Below are 18,174 nucleotides of genomic sequence, written 5' to 3'. Positions count from 1 at the left end.
GACCCAAGACGACACATACCAAGCACGAAGCTCGCAGGATGGCAAGTCTTCGCCAGGTATGACGTCCGCGTCTGGCTGAGATTATGCCGCGGCTGCTGGGCGGATCCACTTAAAAGCGGCCAACATGACGTTGCACACGCTGATGCATGCACAGCAAAAGGCCACAAGAAAAGCCTTGCAGTTGCTTGAATACAGCATTTGAGCATAAGCCGAGAGACTGGGCGAAGGCATAAGGAGACGAGGCTAAAGCGCAGCAGTAACAAGGCCAGTACGGAGCACATCCAAGCAGGGTTCTGCGAGTGGCCAATGAGCGAAAATGGATTTTGCCACAAATGTAACGTCAGGCTGTGAGGGCGGCGCGAACATCTGATAACAAGTATCAGCAGATTAGCACAGCCCTCGACTGTTCATCGAGTAGAACCAGCTTTGCCCTCTTCAGCACGGGTACCTTCACGATAGGGGTCTCGCTGGAGCTAGTTCGGGCAGCAGCGCCGTCATCGTTCCGCTGACCACTATTTGAGGATAAGGGACCAACATCATTGTTTGCAGTCACGGAGGGAATACCTTTAGGTGTTTTGTGACGATGACAAGCGATTGACTGGGGAATTGGCGCCTTGTAGCGCCATGCATGCAATACATTCCTCAAGCGCATCGCATAGCCGACGTCGTGGTAGATCTTGATGTGATCGACTGACAACAACGTAGAAATCGCTAGCAGCGTTGTCTTTTCGGATGTCTTGCTCTCGGTAGCGTGTCCTGCCTGTGGCACAGTGCTTGACGATGAGGTGACTCGGATGACAGGAGCAGAATGGAACGACAGTGAGATTGGTCCGAGGGTACCCGCCTCACGCAACGTGCGGAGGAATGCCCAGAATTCAACAAGTGACGCATAAGTCCATGTTATTTGTGCCGGGCCGAATGGCGCCAGATCGCTTGATTTGCCTGCACGCCGCGGAAGTTGATTCTGCTCTTCATTGTCTGCTGAGCTCGAATTTGAGTTTGCGCTCTTAGTGAATAAGATCGCCGCTGGAGTACAATCCTCCCAAGGCAGAGCTCCGCGAATAGGCACGACCCATGCACCTCTAGCAGCGGGATCCTCCAACCATTCATTCATAGTGTCACTTGTATATGGAGCGATCGGTGTCGGTTGGAAACTTGCATAGAATTTAGAGGGATCTATCTCACCCGCGACAGCGTCGGTGGTTAAGACGGGGGAAGGAATATAATGCGGCTGAAATATATTTGAGTCATTGAGATGATTGACACAGAGCGCTCCCCGTAAATGATGTCTATGCATATACTGACCTGCGGGATCGTTCTTTGCAGCGACTGCTCGTTAAAACATGGGCGCTTGGGCGGACGTTCCTCTTGGGTCAATTCATCGCCTGCCCTCTTTTTCCCGTTGAGAGAATCCTTAATAATGTCTCCTTCCGCGGACTCCATGATCTCAGAGACATGCATAGATTCCGCTTCCCGCTTACGTGTCCCTGACAGGTTTGCAAGCAGGCGTGTACTCTCGAATTCCTTCAAATCCTGGAGCGAGAACACGTCCGGATCCTCACCTGTCTCTGGCATTTCTCCCCAGTCTTTCAAAGTACAGATAGGCACATCACGACTCTCCCAGTCTCTGGAGAAACATCGTGGAGGTGGATGGATATATGCGTAGCAATTCCCTCTGATAACTGCGATCACGATTCAGTATCGTCCGACGGCGGATAAGGGAACCTACTGAAGGTGAGCTCATCGAGTATTCTGGCTGGCCTGAACCATTGCTCTGCTGAAACGGCCGCATCAACGATTTGTTTGCCACGATCCAATGCATCTTGGGAATCAATGGGGTCTGCATGTCTTGTGCTGAAATTGTGGACGGTTATAAAACGCGTCAGTGGGTCATCGGCGTAATCTTCCCCTTGCTGAGAGCCCAATGGCCGGCTGGATGTGGCGGAGCTCATGTGAACCGTATACTGGATATGTCAAGCCTGCGAATTGGCAATTTGGGTAGGAGTAGGCACTAGCGCTGGAAACGTGACGTGACAAGCGCGTCTGTCACGCGTCCAAACACGTGGACGTGAAGTTGTCGCGGGCGTCTCGAGTGCGCGCTCTCTCTCGCACTTCACTCGGTACGTCCTTTGGCTTTGCGCAAGATGCCTCGCAGAAAAGTATGTTTTACGTCTCTGTTCTCTCGCGATTTACAGAGCAATTATTCTTCCTAGAAAGCGGCTCCCCATCATCCCCCCAATGCAAAAGGGAAGACTGCAACGTCCGCGACTGATGAGCGGAAGGAAGATACTTACAGGACCGACGCGGTCCACAGAGAGCAAATGCACAATGAGCGTTTCGAAAAGTACTACAAGGCACAGCATATTCTTCCCGACGAAGAATGGGAGGCGTTTATGGAGGCTATGAGGAATCCCCTTCCGACAACCTTCCGTGTAGCCGGCAGCCGACAGTGAGTGGTATTCCGTGCTATCGAAATTGTGTCATGTTGAGCGCTGATTCCATGAAGGACTGCACAGCTGCTCAATGACACTATTAAGGACACTTATGTGCCTCACTTGGCCGGCGTCGTTTTCGAAGGCGAAGCGGTGTCGCCACCATCACAAATACCCTGGTATAATTCTTCCGCTTTCTCTGCATAGCTCGTATCATGATGGTTTGTCAAGGTATCCTGAGGGCCTCGCTTGGCAGTTCAACGTCTCCAAGAAGGTTCTGCGGAAGTCGCCCGAATTCAAAAAGTTCCACTCGTTCCTAGTCTTTGAGACAGAAGTCGTATGTTGGATCTTATTGTCGTACGCTTTACTTCTAACTTCCTTGATAGGGCAATATCTCTCGCCAAGAAGCTGTGAGCATGCTCCCCCCACTATTCTTGCAAGTCGAGCCCCATCATCGGGTAAGCAACTGCTTCTTTTCTCTTCGGAAACGACTGAAGGCCCTTCGAAGGTCATGGACATGTGCGCAGCGCCAGGCTCTAAGGTATGTCACTAGGCATATCGAGTGAAAGCTGCTCATGTGTGTAGACGGCGCAACTCCTCGAAGCCCTTCATGCACAAGACACTGTGACCGCTTCGTCCTTCCCCACGGGACTTCTCATCGCAAACGACAGCGACTACAAGCGTACGCATATGCTCATTCACCAAGCTGCCCGACTCCCATCGCCCGCACTGATGGTGACCAATCATGACGCATCCATCTACCCCATTATCAAGATCCCCTCGGAACAGGTCGTCTTCCCCTCCAGTACAAAAGCACGGGTCGCTGCCAAGAAGCAGTACCAGCTGCTGTTCGATCGGATTCTCTGCGACGTTCCCTGCAGCGGCGATGGAACGTTGAGAAAAAATCCCGGGATATGGAAGAACTGGCAGCCGATGGATGGGAATGGCCTGCATGGGTTAGTTATCTCGTGTTTCTGATCGTGCTTTTTGATCGCGAACAGGTCCATGATAGTCTACAGATCCGCATCCTTCAGCGAGCGATGCGCATGCTCAAGAAGGGAGGCCGGATTGTGTACTCTACGTGTTCGCTGAACCCGGTGGAGAACGAGGCCGTCATAGCGGCCGCATTAAAGTCCATTCCAGGTGAGTGCATCGGCATGGGACCGTAAGATGGTTGATGCATAGCATCTCAGGGTTCCAGCTCATCGACATGTCGAGCCATCTGCCGGGTCTCGTTCACCGACCTGGTCTGACAACCTGGACACCTACGGTGGACCGCGCTATCACGACAGAGTTCGCCACGTATGATGCATATATCCAGTCTTTGCCCGAGGACAAGCGGTCAGAGAGCAAGATGTTCGAGACGCACTGGTCTCCTCCTGCCGGAGAGGTTGAGCGCCTGAACCTTACTCGTTGGTGCGTGCGATCGAATACTCGTGCAACGCACTGGCTCAATTGGTTCCGTTGCAGCTTGCGCATATATCCCCACCTGCAGGACACTGGAGGATTCTTCATCGCGATTTTGGAGAAAGTGCCCCCTACGGCCATCGCCAGCCGAGAGCCTCAGAAGGAGACTACGTACGTACAAACCGGGTGGTGTTTCGCAGCATGCTCATTACGGAGCGCAGGGAGGGAAAGCGGCCGGCGGACGTGGTGGACGCACCTGGGATCTCTCCAGAGAAGAGACAGAAACTTGATGACCAAGAGGCTTTACCTGCGACCGCCATAGAGGACGGAGCCAAGCAAGCAGAGGAGATAGATGAGGACGTGCTCGAAGAAATGGCGGAGGAACCGTCGTCCACCGTTGAAGCAGAGACGAAGACAGAGCCCGCGTCCCAAGTTACTCCTGCCGAATTCAAGGAGAAGCAGAGCCGCAAGGGGAAAGGCGAGGTCACCGCGGGAGCTGCTGTGCACTTCAAGGAGAACCCATTCACGTTCATCTCCCCCGACGACCCGATCCTGAAAAGTTGCTTGTACGCTCCTCGCCACTCTATCTCTTGTGTCCTATGTTCCTAATCCACGCAACCAGTTCGCAACTCCACTTCACGCCCGACTTTCCCTCGTCCAACGTCCTCGTGCGCAACCCTGAGGGTGAAGCGCTCCGCTCGATGTACATGACGAACGACATCGTGAAGGACATCGTCCTGCATAACGACTACTCGCGCATGCGGCTCATGACGTGCGGGACTAAAATCATCGCGAAACAAGAGAGCGCCGAGGCGAAGCGCGAGGGCGCGCGGCCGCAGTTCCGTGTCCTCAGCGAGGGGTTGCCCGTCGTCCTCCCGCATATCGAGCCGCAGTCGATCCTCTCCGCGGATGTTGCGACGCTCAAGGTCTTCATGGAGTCGTATTATCCGCTGTGCACGTCATTTGGTGAGCCGTTCAAGTCGCTGATTGAGTCGAAGGGTACGTGTAGAAGACCTATAATGTTTCGTCACTGAATGCAATGCTGCGCAGACGTTGGGAGTCATGTCGTCCGATTTGAACCTGGACAGGCGGGCGGCGCTACGTCAGTCCTTCATCAATATCTGTCTCGACGTCGATTGACTCTATATCATTACATCCAGGTTGACGCACGAACTGGTGTTACCGATCTGGAAGTCCAACATCTCCGTCACGCTCATGCTGGAAAAACGGGCGAAGAGGTATGCGAGCTCAGCCAAAGGGTACCGCTTCAGCGTTCTTGATGTCTCACTTTTACAGCGCGTTGAGCTTGCGAACCTTTGGAAAGGATGTCACCACAGCAGCGCGCGAAATGGCTCAACGGAGAAAAAAGGAGGCTTCACCTGTTACAGACAACCTCGAGCTCAAACGTGAGAGTGACGCGTCAGCGGACGTCAAGATGGAAGGCATCGTGTAGCAGACATATGAGCAGTGTAATGTATGAAGGGCAGATTGCACAAGTACTGGTACATCTAACACTATCACTAACTCACAAGCTTGCTCGTATTCAATATCGACACCTGAAGTTGATCTTTCCGTGCATCATTTACTGCACCGCACTGTATGCACACCAAACAGAATCTCATGTCATAGCACACCATTCTGTATGCGATACTCAGGGTTTGTACTTGAGGCTTAAACAAAACATGTGAGTATGATTTGAAGCCATTGCAAGTTCAGCTTCTGTTATGCATATTTAACCTTGGCAAATGACGACGTGTTTCCCACGTGCGCAAGGCGCGTTGAACCTCATTCAACAAAATAAGGTTTGAGCACGTGAGCTATTACCACAGCCGCAGGCGCGTCGTATAAGAAGCGCGGCCGCTTCCACTACGGTTCCCACTTTCGCCCTTTGTTACGCTCACGTCGGTGATCAAGACACCCGTACTTCGACCTCTTTAACTTCCTACAACCTTTAGAAGCAATGTCTGGCCGCGGAAAGGGTGGAAAGGTGGGCAGTGTGAAGTCATAAACAGGTTGCCAATTACTAATATGCGTCGTTCTATTTGTACAGGGTCTTGGTAAAGGCGGTGCTAAGCGTCACCGTAAGATTCTTCGCGATAACATTCAAGGTAAGTAAAGTATCAGTCGTATCTAAGACGTTCTTAATCGGTGGCCACAGGCATCACAAAGCCTGCCATTCGTCGCCTTGCCCGCCGAGGTGGTGTCAAGCGTATCTCTGGACTCATCTATGAGGAGACCCGTGGTGTCCTGAAGATCTTCCTCGAAAACGTGCGTACATCGCCACTCGTGCTTATTCATAGACACTGACAAGTTGTCATTCTTTAGGTCATTCGTGACTCCGTAACGTACACTGAGCACGCAAAGCGCAAGACCGTTACCGCTCTCGACGTCGTCTACGCCCTCAAGCGATCAGGGCGTACCCTCTATGGTTTCGGTGCATAGGCTGTTTAGAGATGTCTCCATGGTTGCGTCCGTCCCTTTTTACTGTTGTATCAGTATAATGTAGTCGTATTTTCTTTTGTTTTATTATTGTTATACACATTTCGCACATATTATATCTTGATCAACATCGACGGTGCGACCATTCAGGCGTGTTTGACTGTCATGAGCGTTTCGTCTCCTCAATGTCAGTGATCATGAGATGAATTTGTACCACAGATAGTTGTGATGAGATGGCATTCCCTCCGACTGCTGTGGAGCCGATGGTATTCTCCTTTGTGTTATTGTTTGAGGAAGTGCTTGTGTTATCATAGTTAGCAGAGCAATTGTTGCCAGGCGGGCGTTTGTACAGATAAAAGAGCGTTGGCGATGCAAGAGAAGGCTGGCAAGTTAAGGATCCTGGCTCCCAATTGGCAAGCTCAATCTGTCACTATAGCCTCACCGTTGGGCTTGTAAGATCACTAAAAATCTGTCAACCATGTAGTACGTGTCCGCTGTGATCGTAAAACTGAGGCCAAAACGTGGACCTTTTGTCCTTTCGTGTCGATGTCGGTCGATGGGACAAGAAAGTATGCATCATAGCCCTCCTGCTGCCGTCCTCACCCCGAGGCTTCGACTCGGAGTCTGCGCGTGAGAATGGCGAGACCGTGATCGACCCTCTGCTTCATTTCCAGGGCCCCGGTGCTGCTGAGCCTACTTGAGAAACGCTGTGCGCTGTGTCCACTGCCCAGGCCCATAGACCTGGCTCAATCCGCCTTCGCAATCACCCAGTTGGTAGGTTCGCGGGAGCAGACTTGCGGAATCTCCTGTCAATCTAAAGAGCACACATAAATGCCGCATGATTGCCGAAGCTGAAGGAACCGAGATGGACGGTAATATCAACGTTAAATCGTTCAGAGTGCCCACCGCTTCTAAAAGGCGCAGGAGTCGTTGGCTGTCGTTGGCAGAATCGAAGCTGAATTGAGAACGTTTCTGTATGGCTAGGCCTTTCGCCCACACATAAGCCCAACGACCGTATCTAGATTGGGTTCGTTCGAGATTTGATACCCGTTCAAGTGCAACATCCGTCCGACGCAGCCTCCGAGAGTCTCACATCCGCGTAATTGCAAGAAGCCTGGCCACAGTGCAGAGGGTTAGGAGTCGACGAGTATTCTGATAATGTGACAATGCAAGAGCCGGAACTCGCATTAGCACTACCTACTCACTACAAATAAATACCATCCAGATACTGTTCAGTACATCATAGGAACAGCTGTCCTTTTTCCCGTACCAGCCAAGCTGCACTTTGCATAGTACTTATGCAGAATCAGCCGCACGATCTGCAGGCGCTGCAGTGCGGAAGGGTAGTCGCCGCCTTGCGTCGTCTTCGCCAACAGAGGCAGATAATCATCTGCTGCGTCTTGCTCCGAGCGATTGGTCACCTCTGACAAGATTCGGAGCAGTAATGAGGCCTCATTGGTTTGGAACGTCATCGTTGTTCCTATATGAATGAATTAGATGTCATGGCAATACCAGACACCGTACAGAAACACCCACCGCTCTGGAGCAGCTCCGCGGCATCGGACAGGAGCACAGCCCACCACGATATCGGTGCAATGTCCCGACGGAACATATGGAGTAAGTCGGAAGCAGCACCCGCAAGGTCGCCCTTCATTCTCTGATCGTGGAAGTCGGCATACCACAGTGCGAAGTGTACGCGACGGAGAAAGATGGCGTTTGTGGCGTCCGGCTCTATTTTTAGCAATGACGGCGCAATCTGCTTCGCGAGCCGCACATACTCCTCAGGACCTGTGATAAAATGTCACACGAGTTATCTGAGCCTGTAGCAGGACAGACAGACCTCGCTCGAAGTACTCCATAAGCATGCAATCAATATTGCGTCCCAGTCCCTCCCAGTCCTCTGCCAGTACGCTGTACGTCGCTGCCATACCGTATTGCCGCTGCTGCATGACTTGCTGCGCTGCCACCTTGCAGATCATCCGCCTGGTTTCCTCTCGGCCAAGTTCAAAGCACGTTTTGTTGAGCTCCCGAAGCAGTGGGCTCTGAACGCTTTCGTCGTCTTCGTTCGTGGGCTCATGGACTTCCACCTTGAAAGGCACGCGGAGCAGCACCTCGTCTGCCATCCGCTTACCTACCTCTCCGCATGCGCATAAGTATTTGACAGTGATCCGCCATAGCTCAGGGTTGGCGCGCAGATACTCGGCGTACGCGATGAGATAGTGTTCGCGCAATGTTAGTCCCGAGCTGGAAAGTTTATATGCAAGAATGAATAGACCATCGCGAAGATATCATGTATGCGACTTACTCGTCGCGTTCAGGTCGAATGGCTTGTCCCGCCTCCATCAAATCCGCGAGATGTGCCGCGAGCCATATGTCCACCCGCGCCGCAGCAGACAACGCTTCTGTTGTCTCTACAAGGAAAAGCGATGAGAGGACCACATCCAACGGGTCTGAAGCATTGCAAGGTGCTTCCTCCAAGATCTGCGCCGTGAGTGTCCTGTCGATAGTACACAAGGCGTCAACGATCATGGACAACTCCGCATAAGCACTGCTTACTGAAGAGTATCCCTATGCAAGCGAGGGTTCACGTGAATGCAATACAGAATCACGCGCTCCTTCCAGTCAAGTCCCAAATTCGAGCATACCCTCTTCATCACCTGCTGACGACCTTCGAGGACGCCCGTAATCTCGTTGAGGCGCTCCCACCAGTTGTCGAAGCCATCATCGCGGTCCTGCTCTGCGACACGGCCGAGCTTGATGCGGAGCTCCTGGAACCTGTGCTTCCACCGCCGGGTGTTTATTATGAATTCTTTGTCTGTAGCACTCTTCAACATGCGCGGGCGCTCGTTGAGCAGCCTGCTAAGAAGAGCTGCCAGCTCGCGCAATGCAAAGAGTGGATGACTTTGGAGCCGATCAAGGAAGATGGTGCACGTTTCGGTAAGTCCTCTCAGCACGGCTCTGAGAATCGCTTCAGATCTCGCAGCTCGGACATTAGTAAGAGACGACTGCTCGTACCTCGTGAGATAGGGCCAGTACTCGTCATCTTCCCATGGCCGTTCTAGATTGCACAAGTGGTCGCCGCCAATCGGGCTGGGGTCTATATAATGTTTGTTGAGCCACTCCAACAGCGGCTCTCCAATCGGGACGTCCTGCCAATTCGCGCCGGGAAGATATAGTAGCTGAAAAAGGTCCATAGTCGCATACAGACTTTCGTAGTGATCAGCCGGATATTGGAGCAGCCCTTCTCGACCCTTGGGACCCTGCATTGGTCCGTGAGCACACGCATACACAGCAAGCAAATTAGGGCTCACGTAGCTATACGCGGTGCATTCGGCGCAGAAGTTGACGTAGTCAATGGCAAGTTTTTTTAGGGCTTCCGCAGGCTCAACCTCGGCCAGTCTGCGAGCATGTTCAGTGCAATCGACCAACAATATACGTTTCCTTACATTTTCTCCGCTACTTCAGGCGGCGACGACGTCAGATCCTGCACGGGGCCGAATGCCCTGAAGGTTTCCACGATGAACTGGTCCATCCTGAGCGAACGCTCCCGTGACATCACTGGTGGCCACTTACAAGTCTCCTCTCATGAGCGGGCGGGCGGTCTGCTCTAGCAATGTATATGGATGTATCAGAGGCTGTAACAGAGCCTTTTCCGCGCGAGCTTTGAGGATCCCCCTTGAATGACCGGACCGTTAATGCCGACCTTTCTGCAGCGCGTGGCACTCACTGTCGGTGTTGCGTACAAGGCCATGGAGTTATCTCGAGGAGAAAAGTCGACTGACATCGTGCGTCCAGAGCTAAAGAATCCATCTGCTTGTCCTAGTTTGAACAATGGTGGCAGCAGAGCTGCCTGATCATGGCGAGACGCGTTGTTCATCGGTGGTTTGCTAGTAAAGCCAGATGCGAAAACGTGCGTGAACTAATTTTCGGGTCGTCGTTAAGAGACACAGGTTCAGCGCTGTGCTTTCAGTATTTCAAGCAGACCAAAGGAGGGGGCGCAGCGAGACAAAGGTGTATCGAAGACAGAGGAGGATTAGCGTGGCCGAGTTGTTTAAACAAGACGTGCCAGATGCGCCAGACGCGCACCACGGTGGGACCCCGAGGACCGCGAGTCCTGCACTCCCCTTGCCAACGCATAATTATAAACTCTTTGTGCAGCATCAAAAAATGATTTACAGTGGTATGGGATAATGGAACAGGTGGCCATCGGGGAGCAGGTGTTCCGTATAGGTCCAAGATATTTAAATGGCGATCAAAGCCATTGCTGCACATGCTGCCCGACTGGGCAGGGTTGGCGCACTAGCAGAGCGCAGAACCACAAGCAATGGCATCGCAGGAAATACATCCCCTCCTGTATCTAAGTTATGCAGATAAAGGGTTCATTTATAGCGTTGACAGAATGTGAATGTGGCATGTTCGGCGAACGGTCGAGGCCAAGTGGCGTTGCAGCGCTCCCACTCAAATTCCATCAGTGCGTTTGGCCAATGCCGAGTTCTCATCGGCTAGGTCAGCGTCACATAGCACATGAGACCTTCGCCAGGAATAGTTCAAAGGACGACTACCTGCTGAAGACCACGGCGACCTGTTCAATAAATAAAAACAACAAGTCGCCCTCGGTGTTTGTGGCGGACGGGCTGAGAGGATCATCCTTAACGACTGGAAAGCTCAGACCAGCTTGGTAGAATAGGCTCACCTAATATCCACCCGTACGTACGAGTTGATGTAGCCGATAGGCGAGCTATTCAGGGGAGGTAGCGTGGACTTCAACGAAATTCCAGCGCTAACGTCCTCGACCGTAGTACAAAGCCAACGACTATGCCGGACTAGCCCTTGAGATGACTGCTCATGCTGCATTATTGCTCTTTGCATGCAGATTGTCAGCAGTAGGTGAGCATTCCTCGTGAATGACAGCGAAGCATTTGGCACGTTACCGTACGCGGGGAAGTTGTGGTATCACGTCCCTGGGTACTCTTCGCATCTGGTATGGCCATCAACTTTGCTCTTGCGTGCAACCGTTTACCGCCAGATCCGGCGCTTCCTTTGACCCGCACGCTTATCGACCATAAGCATCGGATCCCGCCGTTCAAAGGCTCCCTTCGGAAAGACACACGAGGCCAGTTGTCCTTATCTGCCGCAGGCCCACCAAATGTCTATGTCACACAACCGCCGTCGGGAGAATACACAAAGCATCAATGCTGTCAATCGGCCGCGCATTCGTCCAGCATCAGCATGATGTCATCGCCGCTGAGAAGACATTTTCAGAGCGTATACAAGGGGGTTAGTGCGTGCTTACTTCACAAAAGCCAGACTTCCAGCATCTGGACAATTGATGTTAACGAGACTAATGATATTTCGATATGTCAGTGCAATAGTCGAGTCTCCTGACGTCACTGGAGGTGGTCGAATGGCCAAATGGCACCCTCTGGGTCCTGCAGATGATTCGTCACGCTGTCCTAAACTTCAATTACGAGTGCTGTCACTGGCCTGGACAATCGCGAGAATGAACGTCCTCTGTAGCAGGACGTGATCCATGGAAGACACTAATGGCGTCGCGGAGTAGGCGTCATGAGTGAACCTACTGACGAGCCCTATGGTGCACGGACTCTCTGGAGCCTACTTGCCAGGGTGCGCCAACGACAATTATGGTCCACGGCATAGCCGCGGTGAGTGCAATCATTTCTTGGTACAAACTGTCTGCAGTAGAATATCAGCGTACAGTGAGGTACCATGATGCCCCCAGCCTTCTCGACGCTCGCGGTCGAAGATCCCTCATTGCCTCGTCTCCGTACGTCGGTTCATCACACCTCTGGCATAACGCATCCTGGAGATGCTTCAGGCTTGCAAGCGTGTACTGTCCAGCGGTGGCCGGTGGGACAAGCTGGGTCTGCATCTCAGGTACTGCATAGGAAGATATAGGAGCAAAGCCTGCGCACCATCATCACATCCTCCTAGTTCCCCTACCGCCTCTTCCGCGTCTCCATCTTGTGGCCCTTGCTAGTTTTCAACTAACGGAGTATCTATGCCGCATACCTCAGAACCCGACGTCGGAGAGGCCATACATTCCATGGTGTGCATGGGTCATACAGCCTAGCTGCGACTCTATCAGCCGGATTTCACAACTGCGGATGGCCTTGCAGGGAACTAGAATGCAGCACATATCTATGGAATCCTGTCAAGCAGGACAGTCCTCACCCTCCTTGAGGCCAGTCAACTAACTCACGGACTGAGTACGCGACGTTCCTGCCGCCGCCTGCGCTACTATCAGTTTCTATCGTGCCTGGATAGCTTTCCGTGTAGAGCCTCCCGACATACGGGGTGAGGACTTTATGCTTCAAGACCCATTGCAAGATAGTTAGACTGCCGAAATAGAGGTGAGGCCTCAAATTTCCTCTTGAAGAGAGCCATGGAGGGCATTGACGAGCTGATCAATGTTGAACTGAGTTAATGCCTGGCATCCCTTGCCAACCGTCGGAGTTATCCTGTTCCGCCGAACCTTGTTGCCAATGCGCCATCATGTCGGTATCGGGGAATATGCAGGGTCATCACGGTTGTGCACGGCAGCGGGGGAAGCATAAGCAAGAGGCGTGTCGGCGGATCTCGTCCCTAGCGGGACGCTGAGCTCCCACTGGTGCGCAGTCAACGTGGAGCCACTTATGTTGAATCAATACGCTTACGGCTCTCTTGTCTGTCGGCCGCTGGTACGTTCCCTCGCTGGATGACACTAAATCCTCAGGGCTGTCTCCGAACGTCTTTTTTTACATTGTTTGGGAATATATCGTCTCTTATTCCTCTTGGCTCGATGTCCGTGATACACCCCAGCTGTCTTGTGGACGTTTCCTCATCACTCTCACGCTACACATCTCTCACACATGCGATCAACAGCCGGCAAGGACAAATATACTATCTATGCCAAAATTCTACGTAAAGAGACTGCGCGGTGGTGCATCGTTGTTGCAACTCTGAGACACTGGCGGCCCTCGCCTGATCTTCGTCCCGATATCTTTCCGGTTGCATCTCTGCCCTTTGTTCCGTGATGCTGCTCACCATCCTCAACGTGCTATGTATACCTCACGACGTTTCATGGTCTCGAGTCCAATATAATCATTTCCGGCGGACGCTTCGCCGCCGACGGACAAACGCAATGCAAACATACACCTAGCCTTCGGGAGAGTCCTGGCCCGAATGCTCTTCACTGGCGATAGTCCTTCTCTCCACCGTTATCGATGGGAACTGCACTCCTCGGCCGACCCAGGTGGGACGCTCTTGACTCACATCCTTGCTCCGTATTGAGGAGGTCCGCTGTTCACGAGGTACCTAAACGGTGAAGGTCATATTACGTACCGTCGGAAGCTTTGACTCTTACGTGTTCTGCGCCATAGACCGCTTGCATTGAGTTATACAACTGCAGAATCCAGTAGGCGTGTGATCACTTCGAAATAAAGCGGTGCGGGTGACTCCACTACTACAATAATGCGCATGTGGATACTCCGAAGTCCTGGTAAATAGCAAAACAAGTACAAGTGTGACGATCTGAAGAAACCATCCTAAACACACACTGCTCCTCGCAGCGGCTGTGACTGAAGATGCAATTGGCTCCAAGTATGCAGTCAGTTCTGCGCACGAAGGCCTACTCCGAGTCGGTTTCGTAGTAGTCTCCGTGGTGCGCCGGGGGATCAACGCCTTGGCAAACATGACAAGGCTCCGGACGCCTTGTCATGATGAGGTGCTGATCTGGCAGCATTCTGTGAGAGTTTCAGCAATCTCGCATCCTAAGATATCCTCTATACTAACATAGCCTCGCACTCTGCAGCACAATTGTGCTCTGTGTCCCTGTGCTGCTTGCTATTTGTGCATTTCTGGCTGTTGCAGTCGATCTACGATTGTTGCATGAGACCAACCTTCCGAGCCTCAATGATATGCTGGTTCACTTACATAGTGCCTTTGGTCAGGATAATGGTGCTCGCAGCTGTACTGCACGTATGTCATGAGATGGTAGCACATAGTTGGAGGTAACGAGATGAGAAGAGCGAGAGCCAGAAGCTGCTATCGTTGGTTTATATGCTGATTTGAGCTTGGTATCAACAGGTCTGGACTAATAATCCCAAATCAACTGTTAGGTTCGTGCTTATCCCGACGCATGGACATAGTACATAGGCCGAAACCCAGGCACTCATGTGGCTTCTAGTGCGAGGCCTGTATCACCGTAAGGGGGTTACACGTTTAGGTTGGCGAACGTCCGTTTCGCAGAAAGCTGAATTAAGTTCGATTCGACCCTGAGTTCATGTGTGAAATCGGCTCTGCGGCACCGCACGCTCCATAACACGAGGCCACCCGGCGATATAGATGAATCGGCCTCGTCGATGGAGCTGATTACAAATGTATACCTCTCGATCGTTGACTTCCACCGGCTTGAATGTGGCAAATAGTTATGTGGCATAAACAATCCAAGGTTAGCCGTGTCGTTAGGTATTCAATGGTATGTTACTAATTATGGGTGCAACCACAATTTGAATGCAAGCCCGTAGACTCGTCCGTTTAGTATTACGCTGCAGTTCGAAAATTCGGCAGTGCTTCTGAACCCAGAGACTGATAGCCATTCGCCGTTGTTCATAGACGGGAATTTGCCGGTGCGGTACGGCATCCTAAGCGACCATGGGATCTACGTAGTCACATTAAGGGAACGTATTCATCCAGTCGGCTGCTAGAGTTCCCAGCCACATTATCCAATGGCGCTTTTGGAGGATGAGACCGCATCCTTCCATCCTTCGATCATGAACGAGAAGGTGATATGACAACTTAGTGTTCAGTTTTCCCACTTCTGGGCAAGGCGGTTAATTATAGCATGTTCGCTGCTATATAGCACTCAGCTTCCTCCTTATCTCCCCGTCACCATGTCGGGGTAGGTAGCCGCTGAAATAGTTTGAGCTGAAGATGGCTCGCTTACACGTCTCTTCAAATACGATGTCGATGATCGGTGCAAATGGCGGTTCGCTCTGGGAGTAATTGCACACGACAATCGCAAGAGCATACGTCTGTCGCGACGTTTGGCAACCGACATATCAGACAGCCCGCTGTAGCCTGGTAGACTTATTCTCAGGCAGCGATTGGAGCGTTGACCGCATTCGATCAGAATGATAGAGGACTACAGGCAGTTCAAGGTGCCGTAAGAGTGAGCCATCATCCCAGCAAGGTAAAGTAAGCCGCGCAAATTGTCAAGTTCCCTTTCATCCCAGGAGTAGTTCCCCGTCGTTCCTGTCTTGTCTGCCGGTGCGATGGGAGGAATTGAGGAATTGTAAGATGAAGCACTATTTCGAGCGAGTGCGGGAGTGATGCTGTCCTTCGAGAGGAGATGACCCCACAGCACAGACGTAGAATTCTGGCGACTGTGCGGTTTTTGCACTTGAGTGGATGCGTTAACGTTGTTGGGCATATCGAGACGGACCTCAGGGCTCCTCGGGGTCAGCGTTTGAGGTTAGCAGTGTAGGCGCCCAACGTTACCCGCGACCTCCGCCACAACCGCGTCGAGGATTACCACGCCACTTGACCATGACCGAGTCGAACGCATCGTCCTCCCAGCAACCGAGCAAGCGTTGGGCTCATTTCCACTCGGCTCTGCAGCTTGCTATCCAGCGATCCGCACACAAATGGACGTGAGTACAGCCTTCTCCGTTATGACGCCTAGTCGCTGATAGCAATCAGCTACGCCGACTTCACAGAATGCTTCCCGCTTTGGTGCGAGGAGCAGCCAGAGAACGCCCCTCGGATTTTCGCGACTATCTCGAAGCACATGGATGATTCAATCACTGTCTGAACTCTCCATATATATCTTGGCTCGTTACGCTGACTGTGTCTCTGCAGGAGAAGTGCGAAGAGTTGTTGAAGAAGTACAATGTTCGGGAGAACATAGATAATCTCCATGCTGTGGTCACAGAAGCTCGAGTGCGGAAGCACAGTGGTGGATACAATGGGCCAGATGTGTGGAGAGAGAATTTGCACCCAGGTGCGGCTGTTCGAGCACGGACGATCCCGCTGTTGGAGAAAGAGAGGGATAGATTGCGCGCGGAGCTCGAGGAGGTGCGTTGCGTGGTGAGATGTTCAACGAACGAGCTTGCTGACATAGAAAACATGCTAAGTTGGACAAGGAGAATTTACGGCTTCAGGGTGACATGCAGCGTAACGTGGAGGCGCGAGAACAGGTCGACGCGGAGACCTCCGCGCTGTTGGATATGTTGGACGAGGTAAAACCTCCGCTGTTTGAGTCGATTTGACTTCTATATAATAACTTTCATTGACAGATTGAGGCGAGATGGAGCCAACTTCCTTTGGACGAGGTGCAAACATGGACATTGCAAACGGCGGAATCCAACAGTAGTACGAGATGCCTTTAATTTGGGAATTTCATAACACCCCTCCTGTACATCATGTATGTTCCTCCACCACGTTTATCAAGACTTTAAGGAGCCTGCTTCTTTTGTGGCCTATCACTTGATAGACACACAATTTCATTTTTAAAGACATTCTGACCGTGGTGCTCTCTGAACCACCAGCAATACCTGCGAGCGCTGTTGGCGCCCCAATTGAGCTAATTTCTTTCATGTATGGTATGCACTACATCGTGAGACCCGTGCCTTTCATCGATAGTAGTTGTGCTCAACCAGAGTCAGGCGTTTTAGGCCCTCTCAACAGCAGTACTTGTTCGTCATTCAGGTCAATCTGCACCCTTAGCTCGATGTGGTTCTGGTCTCGCTCCCCGCCGTGCGTCCTGATCTTTCTGCTAGTGGCGAGCTAGTATCGAAAATCATTCTGATCGTCAAATGCGAGCACTGTCGGTTATCGAAGCCCACATGTCTTCTGGTGTATGCCATTGATGTCGGTCACTCTAGAAACCATTTCCATTCCCAATAGACCACACCACGTCCTCAATCGGTCGGCATTGCGCGCGATACGGTGACAGCCCGTGCTCCATGCTCGATCCGCATTCCCGTGCCAGTGCGGCCACGGCGTGGATGCCCAGTGATGATCTCGGCAGCAACACTAGTACCGCAAGCTTCACGGCAAGCTTCACGGCAAGCTTCACGAAATTCTTCACGAATTCGCGCTGGGACGCTTGATTGATAGGAAGTACGCACGCGAGATGTTTGATACACTTTGTTGGTGTGAGGTGTCGGGACCATGGAGCGTGAAGGTTTTGTGATGCTAGTCCGTGTATGGCAATCCCAACAACAACAGAATCTGTTTCCTGTGAGATGTGTGAGCTTTTTTACAGTACCAATGATTGTAACAAAACACAAAGGAAATGCCCACCCTTATTTTGCTTCCGTGCTATCAATCCTTCCTTAGACAATCACGAGACAGCTCTAGAAAGCAAGCGAGGATTGCCATCACTTGCTGTAATATATCTGCTACATAACTACTAGCTTCGCGGCTGGAATTCACACTCTTGGGTTATCATAAGGTACCCTACCACAGGTAAAAGAAATTTTCGTCACACTCGTGAGGATGATGATTTCGCAACCGTCCCATGGTCGCAAACTTGATTGTATGAACTGCATGTAAGGGGATGGAGGACCGGTAACGTAGCAGGAGGGACACGGAAGTGCGAGACTTACATGAGATGGCATTGGAGTCTCGACGGCTCGTTCGCGGTACAGACACAGACCGTTAGCATGCAGAGTTGATTCAACCACCGGGAGCACGTGAGAGACAGATCCCCAACATTCACCTGATTTTGATGCTCTCGGCGACAGCATTGTGAGGCAAGAGGAGTCCTAGTAAAGAGTACCCAACTTGTCAGGGGATCGTGCGCGTATGGTTAATGTCCATCCAACCCTGTCTCTCCGCGGAAATTGGGGAGAGTGAGGATATTTATATTAGCAGTAGTGCTAACGCTGGTACA

General features: G+C 51.9%; 9 protein-coding genes across 9 annotated transcripts; 3 read left to right on the top strand and 6 right to left on the bottom strand.

Annotated features, from left to right (window-relative positions):
- Nucleotides 1-243: 243 nt before the first annotated feature.
- On the bottom strand, nt 244-1,952 carry LAESUDRAFT_758411 (uncharacterized protein; the record flags this gene model as incomplete). The annotated part of the gene is made up of 4 exons (XM_040912444.1): nt 244-366; nt 422-1,231; nt 1,306-1,682; nt 1,730-1,952. The coding sequence occupies 4 exons, from the start codon at nt 1,950-1,952 to the stop codon at nt 244-246; spliced, it is 1,533 nt and encodes a 510-aa protein (XP_040765139.1).
- Nucleotides 1,953-2,144: 192 nt separating this feature from the next.
- On the top strand, nt 2,145-5,292 carry LAESUDRAFT_713511 (cytosine-5--methyltransferase; the record flags this gene model as incomplete). Its single annotated transcript, XM_040906974.1, has 15 exons — nt 2,145-2,159; nt 2,214-2,449; nt 2,507-2,611; nt 2,664-2,769; nt 2,819-2,890; nt 2,941-2,973; nt 3,018-3,388; nt 3,445-3,575; nt 3,626-3,848; nt 3,903-4,010; nt 4,040-4,405; nt 4,462-4,838; nt 4,890-4,941; nt 5,000-5,077; nt 5,136-5,292. The coding sequence occupies 15 exons, from the start codon at nt 2,145-2,147 to the stop codon at nt 5,290-5,292; spliced, it is 2,430 nt and encodes an 809-aa protein (XP_040765138.1).
- Nucleotides 5,293-5,799: 507 nt separating this feature from the next.
- LAESUDRAFT_677825 (histone-fold-containing protein) lies at nt 5,800-6,567 on the top strand (the record flags this gene model as incomplete). Its single annotated transcript, XM_040905670.1, has 4 exons — nt 5,800-5,826; nt 5,890-5,947; nt 5,998-6,107; nt 6,165-6,567. 4 exons carry the CDS (start codon nt 5,800-5,802, stop codon nt 6,279-6,281), a joined length of 312 nt encoding a protein of 103 aa, XP_040765137.1. The 3' UTR covers nt 6,282-6,567.
- Nucleotides 6,568-7,221: 654 nt separating this feature from the next.
- On the bottom strand, nt 7,222-10,322 carry LAESUDRAFT_677822 (uncharacterized protein). The gene is made up of 10 exons (XM_040905669.1): nt 10,006-10,322; nt 9,852-9,953; nt 9,725-9,801; nt 9,590-9,677; nt 9,294-9,538; nt 8,835-9,236; nt 8,584-8,775; nt 8,119-8,522; nt 7,815-8,066; nt 7,222-7,758 (listed from the first exon to the last, which is right to left on the bottom strand). Exons 1-10 carry the CDS (start codon nt 10,153-10,155, stop codon nt 7,511-7,513), a joined length of 2,160 nt encoding a protein of 719 aa, XP_040765136.1. The 5' UTR covers nt 10,156-10,322; the 3' UTR covers nt 7,222-7,510.
- An 833-nt stretch (nt 10,323-11,155) lies between these two features.
- LAESUDRAFT_749400 (uncharacterized protein) lies at nt 11,156-12,533 on the bottom strand (the record flags this gene model as incomplete). Its single annotated transcript, XM_040911556.1, has 7 exons — nt 12,309-12,533; nt 12,212-12,272; nt 12,083-12,176; nt 11,995-12,059; nt 11,858-11,972; nt 11,572-11,596; nt 11,156-11,428 (listed from the first exon to the last, which is right to left on the bottom strand). Exons 1-7 carry the CDS (start codon nt 12,351-12,353, stop codon nt 11,156-11,158), a joined length of 678 nt encoding a protein of 225 aa, XP_040765135.1. The 5' UTR covers nt 12,354-12,533.
- A 1,177-nt stretch (nt 12,534-13,710) lies between these two features.
- Nucleotides 13,711-14,402, bottom strand: LAESUDRAFT_698678 (uncharacterized protein). The gene is made up of 3 exons (XM_040906352.1): nt 14,211-14,402; nt 14,070-14,152; nt 13,711-14,020 (listed from the first exon to the last, which is right to left on the bottom strand). Exons 1-3 carry the CDS (start codon nt 14,277-14,279, stop codon nt 13,906-13,908), a joined length of 267 nt encoding a protein of 88 aa, XP_040765134.1. The 5' UTR covers nt 14,280-14,402; the 3' UTR covers nt 13,711-13,905.
- Nucleotides 14,403-15,213: 811 nt separating this feature from the next.
- Nucleotides 15,214-15,759, bottom strand: LAESUDRAFT_109092 (uncharacterized protein). The gene has a single exon (XM_040901196.1). The coding sequence runs from the start codon at nt 15,706-15,708 to the stop codon at nt 15,421-15,423; it is 288 nt and encodes a 95-aa protein (XP_040765133.1). The 5' UTR covers nt 15,709-15,759; the 3' UTR covers nt 15,214-15,420.
- A 65-nt stretch (nt 15,760-15,824) lies between these two features.
- On the top strand, nt 15,825-16,875 carry LAESUDRAFT_742876 (uncharacterized protein; the record flags this gene model as incomplete). The annotated part of the gene is made up of 5 exons (XM_040911218.1): nt 15,825-15,928; nt 15,978-16,083; nt 16,137-16,352; nt 16,412-16,516; nt 16,574-16,875. The coding sequence occupies 5 exons, from the start codon at nt 15,825-15,827 to the stop codon at nt 16,664-16,666; spliced, it is 624 nt and encodes a 207-aa protein (XP_040765132.1). The 3' UTR covers nt 16,667-16,875.
- Nucleotides 16,574-16,875, bottom strand: LAESUDRAFT_724860 (uncharacterized protein; the record flags this gene model as incomplete). Its single annotated transcript, XM_040908707.1, has 1 exon — nt 16,574-16,875. A coding segment is annotated over one exon (178 nt), but the record flags the coding sequence as incomplete, so codon positions are not given.
- Nucleotides 16,876-18,174: the final 1,299 nt, after the last annotated feature.

Source organism: Laetiporus sulphureus (genome assembly GCF_001632365.1).
Source record: "Laetiporus sulphureus 93-53 unplaced genomic scaffold LAESUscaffold_15, whole genome shotgun sequence".
Classification (NCBI taxonomy): domain Eukaryota; kingdom Fungi; phylum Basidiomycota; class Agaricomycetes; order Polyporales; family Laetiporaceae; genus Laetiporus; species Laetiporus sulphureus.
The sequence above is the reverse complement of the archived record's forward strand: the minus strand, read 5'-3'. Positions and strand labels throughout refer to the sequence as shown.

Bases quoted from the DNA above. Each gene is read 5' to 3' on its own strand.
- LAESUDRAFT_677822 (XM_040905669.1), bottom strand. From the start codon at position 10,155: ATGAACAACGCGTCTCGCCATGATCAGGCAGCTCTGCTGCCACCATTG. The intron at 9,237-9,293 runs GTACGAGCAGTC...AGCGATTCTCAG, and splicing joins TACTGGCCCTATCTCACGAG to AGCCGTGCTGAGAGGACTTA. The intron at 8,067-8,118 runs GTCTGTCTGTCC...ATTTTATCACAG, and splicing joins TATGGAGTACTTCGAGCGAG to GTCCTGAGGAGTATGTGCGG.
- LAESUDRAFT_698678 (XM_040906352.1), bottom strand. From the start codon at position 14,279: ATGTGCTACCATCTCATGACATACGTGCAGTACAGCTGCGAGCACCAT. The intron at 14,153-14,210 runs GTAAGTGAACCA...CAACAATCGTAG, and splicing joins ATCCTGACCAAAGGCACTAT to ATCGACTGCAACAGCCAGAA. The intron at 14,021-14,069 runs GTTAGTATAGAG...AAACTCTCACAG, and splicing joins GCTGCAGAGTGCGAGGCTAT to AATGCTGCCAGATCAGCACC.
- LAESUDRAFT_109092 (XM_040901196.1), bottom strand. From the start codon at position 15,708: ATGCCCAACAACGTTAACGCATCCACTCAAGTGCAAAAACCGCACAGT.